Source organism: Passer montanus, unplaced genomic scaffold (assembly GCF_014805655.1).
Source record: "Passer montanus isolate IOZ18808 unplaced genomic scaffold, ASM1480565v1 scaffold45, whole genome shotgun sequence".
In the NCBI taxonomy this organism is placed as follows: domain Eukaryota; kingdom Metazoa; phylum Chordata; class Aves; order Passeriformes; family Passeridae; genus Passer; species Passer montanus.
Genome location: NW_024369373.1, coordinates 4,031,935 through 4,047,641, shown reverse-complemented (window position 1 = coordinate 4,047,641; position 15,707 = coordinate 4,031,935). Strand labels below are relative to the sequence as shown.

The following is a 15,707-nucleotide window of genomic DNA, read 5'->3' as shown; positions in this document are numbered from 1 at the left end:
CTGCCAGTGACCACTGAACCCTGGCAGCTGTGCTGGGCAAGGGCAGAGGAACCACAGCCCAAGGCAGCAACAGAGCATGGGTTCAGATGGGTGCCACAGTCCTCATCTGGTCCCACATTTGAGCCTCCAACACCACCAAGCCCTTCTGTAAAGACAGGATTAGCCTTCCTTTGTTTGGACTCTCTTTTACTCCTACAGTAAAGCATACACTGAACTTACTACATATTAAACAGCAAAAACCAGTTACCTAGAACTAAAGAGCTCTTTAAAAATTCAAGTTACCACATCTTTTTTTTTAAAGATTCAGTATGACATCAAGTTAAACTATACAGTATTTTAATGAATTTTAACAAACTGCTTTAAAAAAAAAGGTAAAACAAAAAAAGAGGAAAAAGAAACACAGATGGAAAACTTGGTAGGAAGTTCTACATCTTTGAGGCAGCACAAAGTAAGATAACCACCATGGGTCCCTCCTCCTTGGGCAGCAGAGAACACAGTCTGTTTTAATCACCTTAAAGTTGCACATGAAAAAGACTCAGCCCCAGGGTCTGCCCTGTCACTGCCCTGTCCCAGCCCCTGAAAATACACCCTGTTCCCCTCACCGTGCTGGAAATGGAAAACTAAAGCCTTTCTCCACCTTTCAGACAGGTGTCCCCCAAATGAGATGCAGGCCCAGTCCAACCCTCTGCAAGGTTAATGTCTACACTTGCCATGGACAACAGCCATTAACCTTGTCCCAATCTCCCGTGCAGCACATGGATAACACCCTGGCTGCTGCTCAAAACCTCACAAGAGCACCAGCCAACAGCACAGACGAGCTGAGGCTGGCAGGGACCTCTGAAGACCATCAGGTCCTACTCCTTGCTTGCACAGGATCAGCTACAGCAGGTTGTCCAGGACCACATCCAGACAGGGACTGAACATCTCCACAGATGGATACTTATTGTCTCCAAAGATGGAGGGGGAAGGCAGGGGAACCATCTAGTAGGCACATCTTCAATCTCCAAGGCATCTAACTGACACGTAATGGATCTCTTGGACATGAGAAGCCAGCAAATTCCTGCAGAGGAAAACACCTGAGGCTGCATCAACCTAGGGGAGATTTATTTTTAAGTGATGTTTACAAGAAGTGTGCAAAACCTGAAGAATACAGACGAGGTAAAGAAAGGGCAAAGGGGTAAAACAGGACTCCTGCAAGAGGGGAAAAAATAGACTTCTCTTTACCCACTGCTAACTTTGCCCTCCCCATGGAGCTGAGCCTGCAGGCCATAAAGGACTCTCCTGGCTCACTCTGGTTCCTCCAGCAAATCAGACACCAAGCCCCTGGCACATGCTGTGGGTTACTGCTGGCCATGGCAACACCTCTGCAGTTGTAGGTTATTGTAGTGTTCATCTCACCCCTTAGTGTTGGAGCTGTGACAGCCCATTGCCTGACCCTGCTGGAGGTACCACTGTCAGCCAAGGGGTGCTCAAGGGGCTGGAGGCAAGGCAGGAGGAGGCTAAGTCCCTTGGGAAGCAGCTCTTGAATGGCAGGCTTTTGGTTGGGAGCAGGGTATGAATGCTGTAACAGAATCATGGAACTGTTAGGGCTTGAAGGACCTTTGGAGATTATCTAGTCCAACCCCCCTGCTAAGTTAGGGGCACCTAAAGCAGGTTACACAGAAATATCTCTAGGTGGGTCTGAATGTCTCCAGATGGGGAGAATCCATGACCTCCTCCCTGGCAGACTGTCCCAGTGCTCCTTGCCATGCTTTCTGGTGGCAGCACAGCACTTCCCTGCGCAGCTGGCAGGGACAGGGGGCAGGCAGGCTCACTCAGAACCCCTGCAGAGTGTGACAGCCAGCCACTGCAAAAGCAGCAACGCCAAAGTGCTTTTTGGAGCTGTGAAGCCCCATGGCTTTTCCCTTTCAACACTCTAGAAGGAGGGAGAGCAGGGGAGGTTGGGGCAGTCAATCAACATTAACCATCTGAAATAATGCCCTCAACTGAGCCTGGACCAAGTTGGGAGACCCCAAGCAGCACACCCTGGGAGAAGGGAGGGCTGGCTCTGCCTTGCTCCTAAACCCTCTCCAGAAGGAGAGTCACCCAATCCTCCCCACCAACCCTGCCAGGCAGGGCAGGGGAAAAAGGCTGCACGCAAAGAGCTGGTGCCTGCAAGAGACAGCTGAGCTCCCAGGACTGGAACTGCAGGTACAGCACAAACGACAGTCCAGGGAACACCAGGCATCTACAGGCATAGTTTCCTCTCTCCACCTCCCTCCTTTCCTTTCCACCCCTTTGAGATGTCCACGTCGTCTGTCGCTACTTCGATACAGGTGGCATGTCTGAGGCCAGAGGAAAGTTTACCTGCCCACACACCGTACCCCCCCTTTCCCCCACACTCCCTGGAGGTTGCCAACAACCGAGGAGAGGGAAGGGAAGGCCGAGGCTCGGGAGCGTCCCATGCAAGCTGAAAGCCACCGTGGGGCGGGAGGCTCATGGCAAGCAGGCAGCCACCTGGTAGGCACCCTCGGCCGTGTGCTGGACGCTGTGCTCCTGCAGCAGGCCCAAGTCCAGGAACCGCTCCCCGCACCACATGCACTTGTACTGCTGCTCCCGGGCGTGCACGCTGTGGTGCTTGTTGAGGTGCTCGCGCTGCTTGAAGGCCTTCTCGCAGGAGGAGCACTTGTAGGGCTTCTCGCCCGTGTGCACGCGCCGGTGGCGCTGCAGGTCCGACGCGTACTTGAACCGCTTTTCACAGTCGGGGCACTTGAGGGGCTTCTCGCGGGCCGGGTCGCAGCGGTGCTGCACGAACTCTGAGGAGGAGAAGAAACGTCTCTCGCAGAGCGTGCACTTGAGCGGCTTCTCGGCGCAGTGGGCCAGCTGGTGCTTCTGCAGAGCCGAGGCCCGCTTGTAGGACTTGTTGCATACCGCGCACTTGAAGGGCCGCTCGGCGTTCTGCACGCACTTGTGCCGCAGCAGTTCCGAGGACTGGTTGAAGCCTTTCTGGCACACGTTGCACTTGAAGAGGTTCTCTATGCCGTGCACGTGCTGGTGGTACACCAGGTGCGAGGGCTGCACGAAGCCCTTCTCGCAGAGGTTGCACTTGAAGCGCTCCTCGGCCTTGTGCGTGCGGCGGTGGCGCATGAGCGCGTACTGCTGCTTGAAGCTCATCTGGCACAGGTCGCACTTGAAGGGCCGCTCCTCGCTGTGCGTGCGCTCGTGCTGCCGCAGGTCCGAGGGACGCTTGAAGGCCTTCTGGCACTCCCCGCAGCGGAAGGGCCGCTCCCCGCTGGGCGTGCAGGGGTGCTGCAGCAGCTCCGAGGATTCCTTGAAGTGCAGCTCGCAGACGTTGCACTTGAAGAGGTGCTCCCCCGAGTGCGCGTACATGTGGCGCACCAGGTAGGAGCGGTGCTTGAAGGTCTTCTCGCACACCGTGCACTTGTAGGGCTGCTCCGAGCTGTGCGTCCGTTTGTGGTGCACCAGGTGGGAGGACTGGCTGAAGCTCTTGTCGCACAGCGTGCACTTGTACGGCTTCTCACCCGTGTGGATGCGCTCGTGCCGGGACAGCTCCGAGAGGTGCTTGAAGGTTTTCTGACAGATGGAGCAGCTGTAGGGCTTCTCCGAGGGGTCCAGAGGCTGTGAATGCTCTACCTCGGAAGTCTTGTAGGTCTTCTCACAGATAGAGCACTTCATGGCGTTGCCGTTGTGGACATTGTGGTGCTGCGCCAGTGAGGTCAGGAGGGAGAAACCCATCTTGCAAACCCCGCACACAAAGGGCTTCTGCTCCACCTGGATGCACTGGTGTTCGAGGAGGTCGGTGGCCTGGTGAAAGATCTTCAGGCACTGGGTACACTGGAAAGAGCGGTCATGGCTTGGCAAGCACTGGTGCTCATGGGGGTTGGAGAGGTGGGCGAGGTCATGGCCACACACGCCGCACTTGTGGGATGGCTCTCCAGCCTGGATGGGGGCGTGCTGGTGGTGCTGCAGTCCGGGGTCCGGCTGGAGCAGGATGCCGTACACGGCACAGCCCAGGGGGTTGTCAGCAGTGCTGGGAGGGATGGAGTGCTCTGGGAGGGCAGCTGCCCCAGCGTGGTGCTGCTGCTGTGGCGGCGGCTGCTGTGGTTGCTGCTGTTGCTGCTGCCAGCTTTCTGACATGCTTGGGGAAAAAAATGGGATTTCAGCAGTGATAGCTTCAGGTTCCCGGATGAAAGGGTTCAAGTAAAAGCAAGACCAAAAACTTCTGAGATCCTGATTCCCTGTAAATGATCCCCTCAAGCTGAGACCAGAAAATCCAGCCCACAGCCAGGATCCTGGGAAGAAAAGAGGTGAAGAGACTCCAGAGCCTCCTCCTTAGACCAGCACACGTTCTTTATGGACTGATTTGGTCTGGCTTTTCCTTCTTTTGGACAAAGGAACGGGAGGCAGAGGCAAGTGCCTTGAAGACGACAGGAGGCCCTTCTCCGTGCTGGCTGCGATGTGCTCACACTTGTGAAGGGCACAGGATACAACCCAGGGAGCAGCTCTCTCTGCAAGAAAGAAGACAGCTCAAGTCAGGTCTTAGAAGAAACATGGGCAATTCTCTATCAACCTTCCCCCATGGCTCTCTTTGAAAACTCTCCTGCATCCCTGCAAAGCTACCAGGAAGCCAGCCTGGAACCAGAGCCCCTCTTGCTGCTGTGCAAAGAGCCTGGGACAGGGAGTTCTCAGCTTGGAAAGAGCTGAGCTTTGCTCAGACACAGCCAGGCACACGTTTGGGTGTTGTGCTCTCACAAGAGGCAGCACAACTGCCCAGGACCCGCTCAGCTTAGCCTTGAGTGGGTCAGTAGATCTCCAGCACTGCTGTGGCACTGGCCCAGAACATTGGTCTCTCTGCACAGGCTATGCATCAAACACCGTGCAATCAGAAGCTACTGGGTTAGATGTTACGCATGTCAATGCAGATCCTAACACGATCCCACCCCAGCTGAAACAGCTCTGTGAAACAGTTCTGCTCCTCCTGCAGCCTGGATATTGAGCCCATTACCCAAGGGATGCATGCAAAGCATTTCCCCCTCTCTGGGCAGCGCTTGTAGACTGGAAGAGCCAGGGAGCTCGGGAGAATATTTGCCCTCAGTGTTATCCTATCCTCAGACAGAACCCACAGGGATCACGCTGTGAAGATAAAAGAAGAGTTAAAGCAGTGGCTTAGCTGAACATTCTACCAAACCACGTAATAAAAGTACACTGAAGCCAACCAACCTACGCCAGAGCTGCAGCCTGGCCTTGCTACAGAGCATCATCAGGCTTGTGCTCACTGAAAAGTTCCAGCCTTTCTAGAGATGCCCAATAAAACCTGGCACCAACTTAAAGAAGAATAAGACCCACCAGTGAGCAACAGTGTGAACACACCTCAAGAGAGAAAAAGGTGCAAGCCCCGGTGAGCAGCAGCCAGCAACATTCCTGAGCCTTGAGCCCCCAGCCCCAAAAAAAGCACCCTCACGTCTGTGTCAAATCACCTCCCTCCAGGATAAGGAAATCCTTGGTATACCACAAGAATATTTTTTATGTTTAAAACTATGCAATAAAGAGCAAGAGAACCCCACTCCCCAGCATCCCCACCTCCACTGGCACTCAACTGAGACTGGGTTGAGCCCCACAACTCAGACAGCCCTGGACCCACCTCTGGCTGTGGGGACACTTCATTATTTTGTGCTCCAGCACAGTGTGGGGCAGTAAAGCCCCCAGAGGCTCCCTCGCAGCCCTGCCGGCACGCAGGATGCTCTCCTTCTCCCACAGAGCTCACCTTGGCGAAGCGAGGGCTCGCAGTGCCGGTACCCGCACCCGAGCTCGGCGGGACACCAAACTTCAGCCCAGCCCGGGCGCCACCTTCCCCCGCACACACCGAACCGGGGCGGGATGAACCCACCGGCGACGCACCCCGGCCTAACGGGGAGGGAAGACTGAGGGAGAGCGATACCAACCTTGGCTTACCGAGGGCTCTGCGCGGGGACCCGCGTCGGCGCCAGCTCCAGCCTAACTCATCCCTCCGTGGGAGGTGGAAAGCGACAACCATTTAGGGAGCGCGGTCGGGAGCGCAGAGGTACTTTCAAACTGGCGAGGCGGCCTGCTCGGCATAGCCCGGCTGCTCCCGCCGGGCCCGGGCCGCCTCAGGGCCGCGGGGCGCGGGGGCGGCCGGGGAGCTCGCAGGNGGGTGCTGCCCCCTGCCGGGCCGCGCTGGGAACTGCGCGGCCGCCGGCGGCGGGGAGCGGCCGTGGCGGCGGGAGCCGCGGCCATGAGCGCCGCGCTGGTGGGCTACAGCAGCTCCGAGGAGGAGCAGGAGCCGGAGCAGGAAGCGGGGAGCCGGGGCGGCGGCGCGCAGGGGTCCCCCGGTACCAGGTGGGTGCGGCGGGAGCGCGCGGGAGGCGGCTTGGGCGCGCGGCCTTCCGCCTCCTCTTCATCATTCTCACCCCGCTCCGGTCCCGCAGCGCCGGCCGCCCCCGCCTGCCCGTGCCCGCCGGGCTGCCGGGAGACCCGGACCCGGAGGAGGCCGTGAGCGATGACAGCTCCCGGCACGGCGGCCGCGTGCGCGGCTTCCCCCACGAGCGGGGCAACTGGGCCACGCACGTCTACCTGCCCTGTAGGTACCGGGATGGGACCGGGACCGCGACGGGACCGGGAGGACGGCGGGACGGAACTCAGCCGCTGCTCCCCGCGTCCCGCCGGTCCCGGCTCCTCTGACGGCGCTGCCCCGCAGACGTTGCCCAGGAGGAGTTCCTGGAGCTGCTGGAGCTGCTGGTGTCCCGCGCCCGCGCCTACGTGCCGTCGTTGGCTGCCATGGAGGAGTTCCACCTGAGCCTCTCGCAGTGCGTGGTGCTGCGCTACCACTGGATCGAGCCCTTCGTCCGCTCGCTCAGGGAGCGCCTGGCCGCCTTCCACAGGTGGGTTTGGCAGAGCCCCGGGAGAGCGCTCCTCACACCCCTGCTCTGCCCTCGGCATCCGTGCTTTGCCAGCATCCACGCCCTAAGGTGTGCCTGGCAGCTGGTGCTGGGAACATTAAAGCCCTGGGGATTTTTCCTCAGTGCCTCAGGATCTGGCGCCTCAGGATCTGTCGCCTGGTTTTGGCTTTCCAGGATCAGGCTAGAGCTGTGCCATCTCTAAACCATGGATGGTTTTGTTGCTTACATCTGGCTCAGGCCCTGGCTGAGCATCAGCTGCTTCAGGGCTTCTGTCACTATCCCGGCTTTGGAGGGCTGGAAACGGGAGGGGAATTAATTAATTTGGACCCCAAAATGTTCTGATTGCACCAGTTTGGTCTGATTGCAGCATATATTTGCCTGTATCTTTCCATGGCTTGGTAACAATCCTGGCCCTTCCTCATCTTCTCCTTTTTTATTTTTTTTCCCTGCAGCTGAAATAGGATCTTTCTTATTTCAGGTTCTTCTGCGTGGCTGACCAAGTGAAGGTTTACACCAACCAGAACAAAACCAGGTGAGTGCAGAGTGGAGCAGCCTGCCTGCCCCAGGAGAAGTCTGAGCAAGGTGCTGGGTGGATGGGAAGTGTCACCCTGCCTCTCCCATGGTTGGGCTGTGTGACAACACAGTATGTGATCACCTCCAGATCATCTCCAGACATTTCACACCTTTCCCCGGCCATCTGTACAAATTTTTAGCTTTGGCAGTGATTCTCTGCAAGCTTTTGGTCTCACAGCCTGGGGAGAGCAGAGTGGGACCACCTCTTTTGGCAGCAGTGCCAGTCGTGAAATTGTAGTGCAGGTCTTCCAAGAGCTGCAGAGAAATAGCTGAGATGGTGCTAATGCTCCTGGGCATCAGCTCAGAAGCCTGATTCCAATGGAATGCAATTAAGTTTTTTTTTAATGTCAAAGCAAAGGTGATTAAAATTGCAGAAAGTTGCTGAATCTGGTGGGAAAGGCAGCCCAGTGTAGTCATGGGTAGGAAAAAGTGGATATGGAACCTGGGTGATGGTTGAATTGTCTGCTTCCTCTTGGAAAGGAAGAAATGATTGACTCTGAATGACTCTAGAAAGTGTCATCCCAACAGTCCTGGAGGAGGTGCTGATTTCTTTGTCACATCCCTCCAGCTTGGTACTTCCCATTCCCAGCTTCCTCTCACACTGTAAACCCTCACCAACAACTTCCACTTTTTTCATGCAGCTCCTGCATGGGCACAGCACTCTGCTGAAATTCCCATCCAGTGCATCCTTTGTCTAGAAAACTGATATTCATGTCCCAAAAGGTACTAGGCTAATCTAGTAAATCTAGATACGTGGTTTATCATCCAGTCCTGCTTCTCCCTGCTACCACATCTTTTTTTCTTCAGAATACAGTCAGCATCCCTGGCTGCTTAAACCTGGCATTCCTCAGATTTCCTTGTGTTAGGGAGCAGGGAACTTTCCCAGTAGGAATGAAGTATTCTCAGGGCTGTGCTTTCTGCAGTATGAAAGGGTGCTTGCTGTCTCCCCTTGCCTTTCTTTAGGACCTTTATTGGCTTGGAGGTCTCTGCTGGGCATTTCCAGCTGCTGGAGCTGGTCTCAGAGGTGGATGGCGTTCTGGAGGAATTTGACCTTCCCACATTCTACAAGGTGAGGCGTTTCCTGCTTGCTCCCCTGCCAGTCTGGACATGTCAGCTGGTTCCCTGTGAGATGTTCACTCAAATAAACAGGAGCCAGTTGCAGTGGCTGCCCTGCTGTGCATGGAAACAGAATTGTCCTAGGATAGAATGGGCACTGTGGGACTGAGGACAACCCTTGTGTCTTTGCCTTGGGGCAGCTTTCTTGGGCATTACTCCAGCCTTTTTGCTCAGTACTAGCTTTGGGAACAGGTTTGGGATTTTGAAGGGCCAGACCCCAGTTTGTCTCTAGAGCCAAGCAGGGAGCTCATGTGGGTTATTCAGAATTGACCCATGTACCTGCTCTGGGATGAGTTCTGAGACATTCTTCCAGGACAGTGGGGAGAAGTTGAGCACAGAGCTGCAGAGTTGAGCACAGGGAGGCTGGGAACCAGGCTGCCTTGCCCACTGGTGTCCAGAGGGGCTGGGATGGGAAGCCAGGACTCCTCTTGCCTCCAGCACTGTCCATATGCAGCTGTTGAGTTGGCAGAAGGGACTCCCAGCTTTGGGATCCTCCAGCCTCTGTGATCCCAGGCAGGGCAGCAGCATCATGCCAGATCTTGCACTGACCAAAGCCTCCTTTAGCCCTCACATCCTTATCCCTGTTTTGCCCTCAGGACCCGTCGTTCCACATCAGCTTGGCCTGGTGCGTCGGGGACCTGTCTGGCAGGCTGGAAGGGCAGTGTCTGCGGGAGCTCCAGGTGTGTCCCCACACACACGGGCTGGTGTGGAGAGCAGGGGGAGGGCAGAGCTGCAGTCCAGCCACATCTCCCTGCCAGGGGTGGAGAGTGGGACAGTCTCTTCACCGAGCAGCACAAACTTCTGTGGGCTGAAGATGAGAAGCTTTTGGAGGGAACGCGAGTTAAATCGCCCTCCTGAGGGAAGTCAGAGGCTGCCAGCTGCAAATGGCTTCGTCTGTGACTTGCTTCAGAGAGGGAGCTGCCAACTCCATCCTCTGGCAGATCCACTCTCCTGGTACTGACTCCTGCCTCTGTTTTCCAGGACATTGTGGATGGGTTTGAGGAGTCAGCGTTCCTGCTGCGTATCCAATGGGAGCAAATCCGCTGCAAGTCGGGGAACAAGTACTTCTCCTTCCCCCTGAGGTAGGGGCGGGTGGGGCTGTGCCTTCTGGAGCCTGGAAGAGCCTGACAGTGGAGCAAGGACCGTTGTCTGGCACAGCTCTGCGTGGCGTGGGCTGTCACGCACCTCTGCGCTCTTCTTGCCTGCTCAGTGTCTCTGCGGTGCTTGTGGCCTCAATCAGGCCACTTCCAGTTCGAGCTGCTGGCTGAAGAAAAGTGTGCTTGTAGCAGATTTCATCCTCGCTGCTGGATGTGCTGCAGTCAGCACTGGCGGTTCCAGAGATCCCACGGTCGCTAATTTCGCTGATTTTTTTAAAAAAAGAAAAAAAATCTTCAAAAGCCATAGATGCCTTATGGGAAGGAGGAAGAAGGTAGCGTGGGAAGCTGCTACTAAAGGGAGAGTGTCTCACACAGTGGGAAGTAGCACTGCCAGATTGTTGGGAGGCTCTGGGCATGTTTTGAGTAGCAAGAGGGAAGGACATGGAGCTGGATCCTCTTCCCTGAGTGTTTTCCTACTGTAAGCCAGCTCAGACAAGCTCCTGAGTCATGTTGTGTCCCTCTCACGCTGCTGCTGCCTCTGTAGAGACATTTGAGTGTCTGATCCTTTTGCCAAAGGACAAGAGCTTGCTGCCAGGTGTGGGTGAGCCCTGGAATGGACAGTGTCAGTGTTTGCCTGAGCTGGGAGGGCAGTGCCCACAGGTGAGTCAAGGGGTGGCGGCTCCTGCCCAGGCTCTACACCTTTTCCCTGTGTGATCAGCAGCCCAGGTGGATGATGATCCAGGGGATTGCAGGCTGGACACTGTCCCTTGGGAGAAACTCCTTTTTAATCCTTTTGTCCCTGTGGCTGGTTAGCTGCAACTTCTCAGGTAGTTGGAACAGGATGCTGATGTGATGCCCTGAATCTTTTATTCCATGTCTCTCCAGGACTTCTGAGCAGTAAAAATCTGTTTCCTTGTGTCATAAAACTGTGTCTGTGGTGTATTTCAGCTGTTTCCTTTTAGACATGCAGGCTTCACGTGTTGTGAGTGCTCTGTAAGCTCCTGTGAGCTCCGTGCTGCCTGTCCTGGCATAGAGGGGAGCTTTGTCTGTGGGAGCATCTCCACACAGTCGGGATTTGTGTCCCTGGGAGCATGGCAGCCAGTTGCTGCTGCCAGCAGCCTTTTGAAGTCCTTAACAAAAAAAATCTGTTAAGTCTTTAGCCAGTTAGTTTCCGTGATGGGGACCTGCGAGATAAGTTTCTTTTGGGGGAAAGAAAAACAAACAAAGAGATATATTTAGCCCCTGGGGACTTGAGCGAAACCGGTTTCTCCGAGGTTAATGCTCAACCACCGGCCCCAGCCGGGCCTGGCACTGCACTCGGTTGTGTAACACCGGGTGTCAGAGACCCCGGGACAGGGCACGGTGGCGGTGGGGGCAAAGGCGGGGATGCGGGGGCTGCCGGCGGGGCCGGGTGCGGGGACATCGGGGCGGGGAGCGGAGCGGCTGGCGCCCATGTGCCGCGCGCCGCCGTCCTGACCTCACGCACAAAAGGCGGGCCGGGAGGCGACGGGCCGCGCCTGGCAGCGCCTCCCATGCACCGCGCGCAGCCCCCCGCGGCGGCTCGGCCCCGGGCCATGAGGGCCCGCGGGTGGCGGGGTGTGGGGAGGAAGCGCTTTGTGCCCGGCGGGGGAGGGGGTGAAAGGGCTTTTGATAAAGGGTCTGCTCCACCACCCTGCCGGGGGAGCGGGTGTGGGGGTAGAGGAATGTGATGGATTTAATGTTTTTAGCAAAATGTTAAGGCATTCTTGGGAAAAAAAAAAAAGAAAAAGCGATAGGAAAAGTGCTGGGATAGGAAAAGGATTGAAAAAAAAAAAAAAAAAAGTGATAGGAAAAGAGCTGGGATAGGAAAAGGATGGGAGAACCTGGAGAAAAAGACTTGGAAAAGGAAAAAGACTTGGAAGAGCAATAAGACTTGGAAAAGGAAAAATAATTGGAAGGAATTTAGAAAAAAAAGCTTTAAAGATTAAAAGGAAAACCCCCCTAATTTGGAAAATATAAATGAAGACGAAGGGAGGGGGGGAAAGTTACAAAAGAGTAATAATAAAGATAAAAATAAAATGCAATTAAAGCAGACAAGAGGAGGCGGAGGCTGGGGCAGGAAGGAAGAGCCCTGGCGCGCCCCAGCACCCTCCTGCCCCCTGCCCTGGGGCTGCAGCCCCGCAGGACAGAAGCCCCTTTGTGGGTGCGGGCCGGGGTGGGGGTCCCAGGCTTCCCATCCCTGAGCAGCTCCCAGGGGACGCCTCCGGAGGAGGAGGACAGGGCCAGGCAGCCCGCAGGCAGCCTGGCCCCCTGCCAGCTGCCTGCTCCCTGGAGCCAGGCCATCCGGCAGCAGCCCCCAGCTCCCCCACCTTGCAGGGCAGGCACCCTGTGCCCCGCTGCCTGCTCGGGGTGGCATTTGCCACTGGCAGCTGGCACCGACCACCCCTGTGCCGGGACAGCGGGGTGCAGTCGGGCAGGGGAGGGATGCAGAGGGTGTCGGGGAGCCGTGTGTCCTGCCGTGCCGGGCTGACGCGGCTCTCGCGGCCAGGCATGGCTGCGGCTCTACGGGTACCTGCCGCAGCCCAGCCGCCGGATGTCCACCATGCGCTCGGCTCAGACCTTCTCCGCCGCGCTCGCGGAGATGCAGAAGTTCTATGGCATCACCGTCACCGGCGTCCTGGACGAGGAGACCAAGGCGTGAGTTTCTCCATTGTTCCCTTGCTCTGCTCTGCTCTCGGGTTCTGTGGTTTTCTCTGACAGCCCTAGGGCTCTGCTGGCACCTGGAAAAGTGGGTGCTGTCCCCCTTGGGGGCTGCACCTCTGCAGCCAGGATAGCGTCCCTGCTGTCTGTGGGTGCTGTAACCCCTCGGGGACATTGGCTGTGCTGGGCTGAGCCCTGGCCTGGTGTCCTCCTGGCAGGTGGATGAAACGTCCCCGCTGTGGGGTCCCGGATCAGTTTGGAGCACGGATGAAGTCCAACATGCGTCGGAAGCGGTACGCGCTGACAGGGCGGCGCTGGAGCCAGAGCCACCTCACCTTCAGGTACCCAGCACTGCCAGGGATTCCCTCCCCCCAGCCCATGGAGAGCCATGGATCCCTTCAGGGAACGAGTGCTGTTCCAGGCCTTCCCTAGTGAATTCTGTATCCCCAGCATCCAAAACTACACGGAGAAGCTGGGTCGGTACCACTCCCACGAGGCTGTCCGACGAGCTTTCCGGGTGTGGGAGCAAGCCACGCCGCTGGTTTTCCGGGAGGTGGCCTACGAGGACATCCGGCAGAAGAGGAAGAAGGAGGCTGACATCATGGTGCTCTTTGCCTCTGGATTCCATGGAGACAGCTCTCCCTTTGATGGCCTTGGGGGATTTTTGGCTCATGCCTATTTTCCTGGCCCCGGCATGGGGGGGGACACGCATTTCGACTTGGATGAGCCCTGGACGCTGGAGAATGCGGATGTGTCTGGTGAGCTGGGGGCCAAGGAGGTGGCAAAGGTGACCAGAGGTGGCCGCCTGGGCTGGAGAAGGGGTGGAGGGGAGTTGTGCTGGTGTGGGCAGGAGTGGCAGGGAGAGCAGGTCCACCACGGGTGATGCAGGCTGACCCCACTGGAGCACCCCTGTTGCAGGGTGCTGGGTCCAGGGATTTGCCTCATGTGTCATGTTCTCCACCCCCTCTTTCTTATGCTGCCTCTCCATGCAGGGAACAACCTTTTTCTGGTGGCCGTGCATGAGCTGGGGCACTCGCTGGGCTTGGAGCATTCCAGCAACCCCAGTGCTATCATGGCACCCTTCTACCAGTGGATGGACACGGAGAACTTCCAGCTGCCTGAGGATGACCTCAAGGGCATCCAGCAGCTCTACGGTGAGGGGCTGCTTGTGGGATCATCCCAGAGGTGGGATTCTGGGTACATGTGTGGGGAAACTGAGGTACAGGTGCTGCTGGTCTGCATCACCACATGCCTTCTCTCACCTGGCTGATCCAGGTACCGCAGATGGGCACCCTCAGCCCACCAAGCCTTTGCCCACCGTGACACCCCGGAGACCTGGCAGGCCAGACCAGAGACCCCCTAAACCTCCCCCTCCGGGGAAACCAGAGCGACCACCGAAACCTGGCAGCCCCGACCGACCTGACCAGTATGGCCCTGACATCTGCGATGGGGACTTCGACACGGTGGCGGTGCTGCGCGGGGAGATGTTTGTCTTCAAGGTAGCTGCCCTGACCCTCCTGCCCCTTCCCTGGGGATGTAGTGGGTCTGATTGTGTCCCTGTGTCCTCCCCATCCTCTGCCAACACGCTGTTTCTTTCCAGGGCCGGTGGTTCTGGAGGGTCCGGCACAACCGGGTGCTGGACAACTACCCCATGCCCATCGGCCACTTCTGGCGGGGCCTCCCTGGGGACATTGATGCTGCCTATGAGAGGCATGACGGGAAGTTTGTCTTCTTTAAAGGTGAGCAGGGAAGCTGGATGGCAGGGCTGAGGTGGAAGCGAGACCCCAGTGTGCCCCACAAAGCTGTTGAGAGCTGGTTGGCTTCATCTCATCCTGACCCAGCTCCCCAGCCACAGCTGCTGTGTGATCCCTAGGGGTCGGGGTGGCCACAGGCATCTACCCCTATCCCTATCCATTTGTGCACCTGCCACAGCAGCTGGGCAGGATCTTCTCATTCCCCTTCTCCAACTCTTTCCCCTCTAGGTGACCGGTACTGGCTCTTCAGAGAAGCCAACCTGGAGCCCGGGTACCCACAGCCCCTGGTCACCTATGGGCAGGGCATCCCCTACGACAGCATTGACACGGCCGTCTGGTGGGAACCCACAGGACACACCTTCTTCTTCCGTGGGGACAGGTGAGTGTCTGTGGGGTTCTCCCTGCTCTGCTGCCTCCTGGCCCCTGTCAGGGGGAGAATGTTGGGCAGTGGGGACCCCTGTGCTCGTCACTTATTCCCCACCTCCCTCCCCAGATACTGGCGCTTTAACGAGGACACGCGCTCGGTGGACCCTGGGTACCCAAAGCCCATCTCTGTCTGGGTGGGCATCCCTCCCTCGCCCAAGGGAGCCTTCCTCAGCCCAGATGCATGTAAGTAGAGGAGGAGAGGGGTGGGTGGTGGTGGTGGTGGGGGTCTTGGAGATGAGATTATCCCTCTGATAGCCTGGCCACATGGGATGGACCTGGGGAGAGTGTGTAGGAGTCAGCAGTGAATCCCTTTCTGAAGGGTTTCACCAGTCATGGAGCAAAACCTGCAGTCTCTGCAGGGCTGCCCAGGTTCTGCAGTGTCCTGTGCCCACCCACTTACCCCTTGTGTCCATCTTCTCTCCCCCAGCCTCCACCTACTTCTACAGAGGCACAAAGTACTGGAAATTCGACAATGAGCGTCTCAAGACAGAGCCAGGCTATCCCAAATCCATCCTACGGGACTTCATGGGCTGTCACACGGAGCTGGTCCCAGACCCCAATCCCCGCTGGCCCGATGTGGACCGACCCCCCTTCAACCCTGATGGAGATGGGGGGACTGAAGGTGAGGAGGAGGAGGAGGAAGATGAGGATTACAACGAGGGAGATGGCCAGCCAGGCAGGGACGTGGACGTGGTGGTGCAGATCGATGAGTACACACGCACCATGAGCGTGGTCATGGTGCTGGTGCTGCTGGTGCTGCTGCTCTGCATCCTGGGCCTCATCTACGTCATCGTCCAGATGCAGAGGAAGGGGGCACCCCGAATGCTCTTGTACTGCAAGCGCTCCTTGCAGGAGTGGGTCTGACCTTGGCTCCCTCCCCCAACCGCCCCCACCACCATGGTGCTAAGATGGACCTGACACCCCCTCCCCCTGACCCTCACCACGGCCTCGGCCCCCCTACCCCATTGTTGCTTGATGGCTCCAGCCTCAGAAAAGGGGGGATGCCCAACCCCCCCAGCCCCTCCAGAGCAGCCGGGCTGGGACCGGGGATGGTTGTGGGGGGGCTGGAGGGCATCCAGGCCCTGCCTGCTCCCCAGTGCCTGTGCGTCCCCCTAGCCGTGACCCAGGCTGCCACCCGTCATGTG

At 57.5% G+C, this 15,707-nt stretch overlaps 3 protein-coding genes across 3 annotated transcripts; 2 read left to right on the top strand and 1 right to left on the bottom strand.

Moving 5' to 3' along the window:
* Nucleotides 1-300: 300 nt before the first annotated feature.
* Nucleotides 301-6,163, bottom strand: ZNF319 (zinc finger protein 319). The gene is made up of 2 exons (XM_039721105.1): nt 5,943-6,163; nt 301-4,508 (listed from the first exon to the last, which is right to left on the bottom strand). Exon 2 carries the CDS (start codon nt 4,135-4,137, stop codon nt 2,476-2,478), a length of 1,662 nt encoding a protein of 553 aa, XP_039577039.1. The 5' UTR covers nt 4,138-4,508; nt 5,943-6,163; the 3' UTR covers nt 301-2,475.
* Nucleotides 6,164-6,173: 10 nt separating this feature from the next.
* Nucleotides 6,174-10,338, top strand: USB1 (U6 snRNA biogenesis phosphodiesterase 1). The gene is made up of 7 exons (XM_039721106.1): nt 6,174-6,357; nt 6,447-6,598; nt 6,716-6,899; nt 7,396-7,449; nt 8,454-8,559; nt 9,203-9,286; nt 9,588-10,338. The coding sequence occupies exons 1-7, from the start codon at nt 6,254-6,256 to the stop codon at nt 9,690-9,692; spliced, it is 789 nt and encodes a 262-aa protein (XP_039577040.1). The 5' UTR covers nt 6,174-6,253; the 3' UTR covers nt 9,693-10,338.
* A 1,856-nt stretch (nt 10,339-12,194) lies between these two features.
* MMP15 (matrix metallopeptidase 15) lies at nt 12,195-15,426 on the top strand. Its single transcript, XM_039721238.1, has 9 exons — nt 12,195-12,379; nt 12,601-12,723; nt 12,833-13,140; nt 13,375-13,536; nt 13,658-13,881; nt 13,983-14,121; nt 14,365-14,515; nt 14,630-14,745; nt 14,990-15,426. The coding sequence occupies exons 1-9, from the start codon at nt 12,276-12,278 to the stop codon at nt 15,424-15,426; spliced, it is 1,764 nt and encodes a 587-aa protein (XP_039577172.1). The 5' UTR covers nt 12,195-12,275.
* The last annotated feature ends 281 nt before the right edge of the window (nt 15,427-15,707 follow it).

Excerpts from the sequence above, each read along its gene's own strand:
- ZNF319 (XM_039721105.1), bottom strand. The coding sequence starts at position 4,137 with ATGTCAGAAAGCTGGCAGCAGCAACAGCAGCAACCACAGCAGCCGCCG.
- USB1 (XM_039721106.1), top strand. The coding sequence starts at position 6,254 with ATGAGCGCCGCGCTGGTGGGCTACAGCAGCTCCGAGGAGGAGCAGGAG. Across the intron at positions 6,358-6,446 it reads CAGGGGTCCCCCGGTACCAG|CGCCGGCCGCCCCCGCCTGC; the intron begins GTGGGTGCGGCG and ends CCGGTCCCGCAG. Across the intron at positions 8,560-9,202 it reads ACCTTCCCACATTCTACAAG|GACCCGTCGTTCCACATCAG; the intron begins GTGAGGCGTTTC and ends TTTTGCCCTCAG.
- MMP15 (XM_039721238.1), top strand. The coding sequence starts at position 12,276 with ATGTCCACCATGCGCTCGGCTCAGACCTTCTCCGCCGCGCTCGCGGAG. Across the intron at positions 13,882-13,982 it reads GGGAGATGTTTGTCTTCAAG|GGCCGGTGGTTCTGGAGGGT; the intron begins GTAGCTGCCCTG and ends GTTTCTTTCCAG. Across the intron at positions 14,746-14,989 it reads CTTCCTCAGCCCAGATGCAT|CCTCCACCTACTTCTACAGA; the intron begins GTAAGTAGAGGA and ends TCTCTCCCCCAG.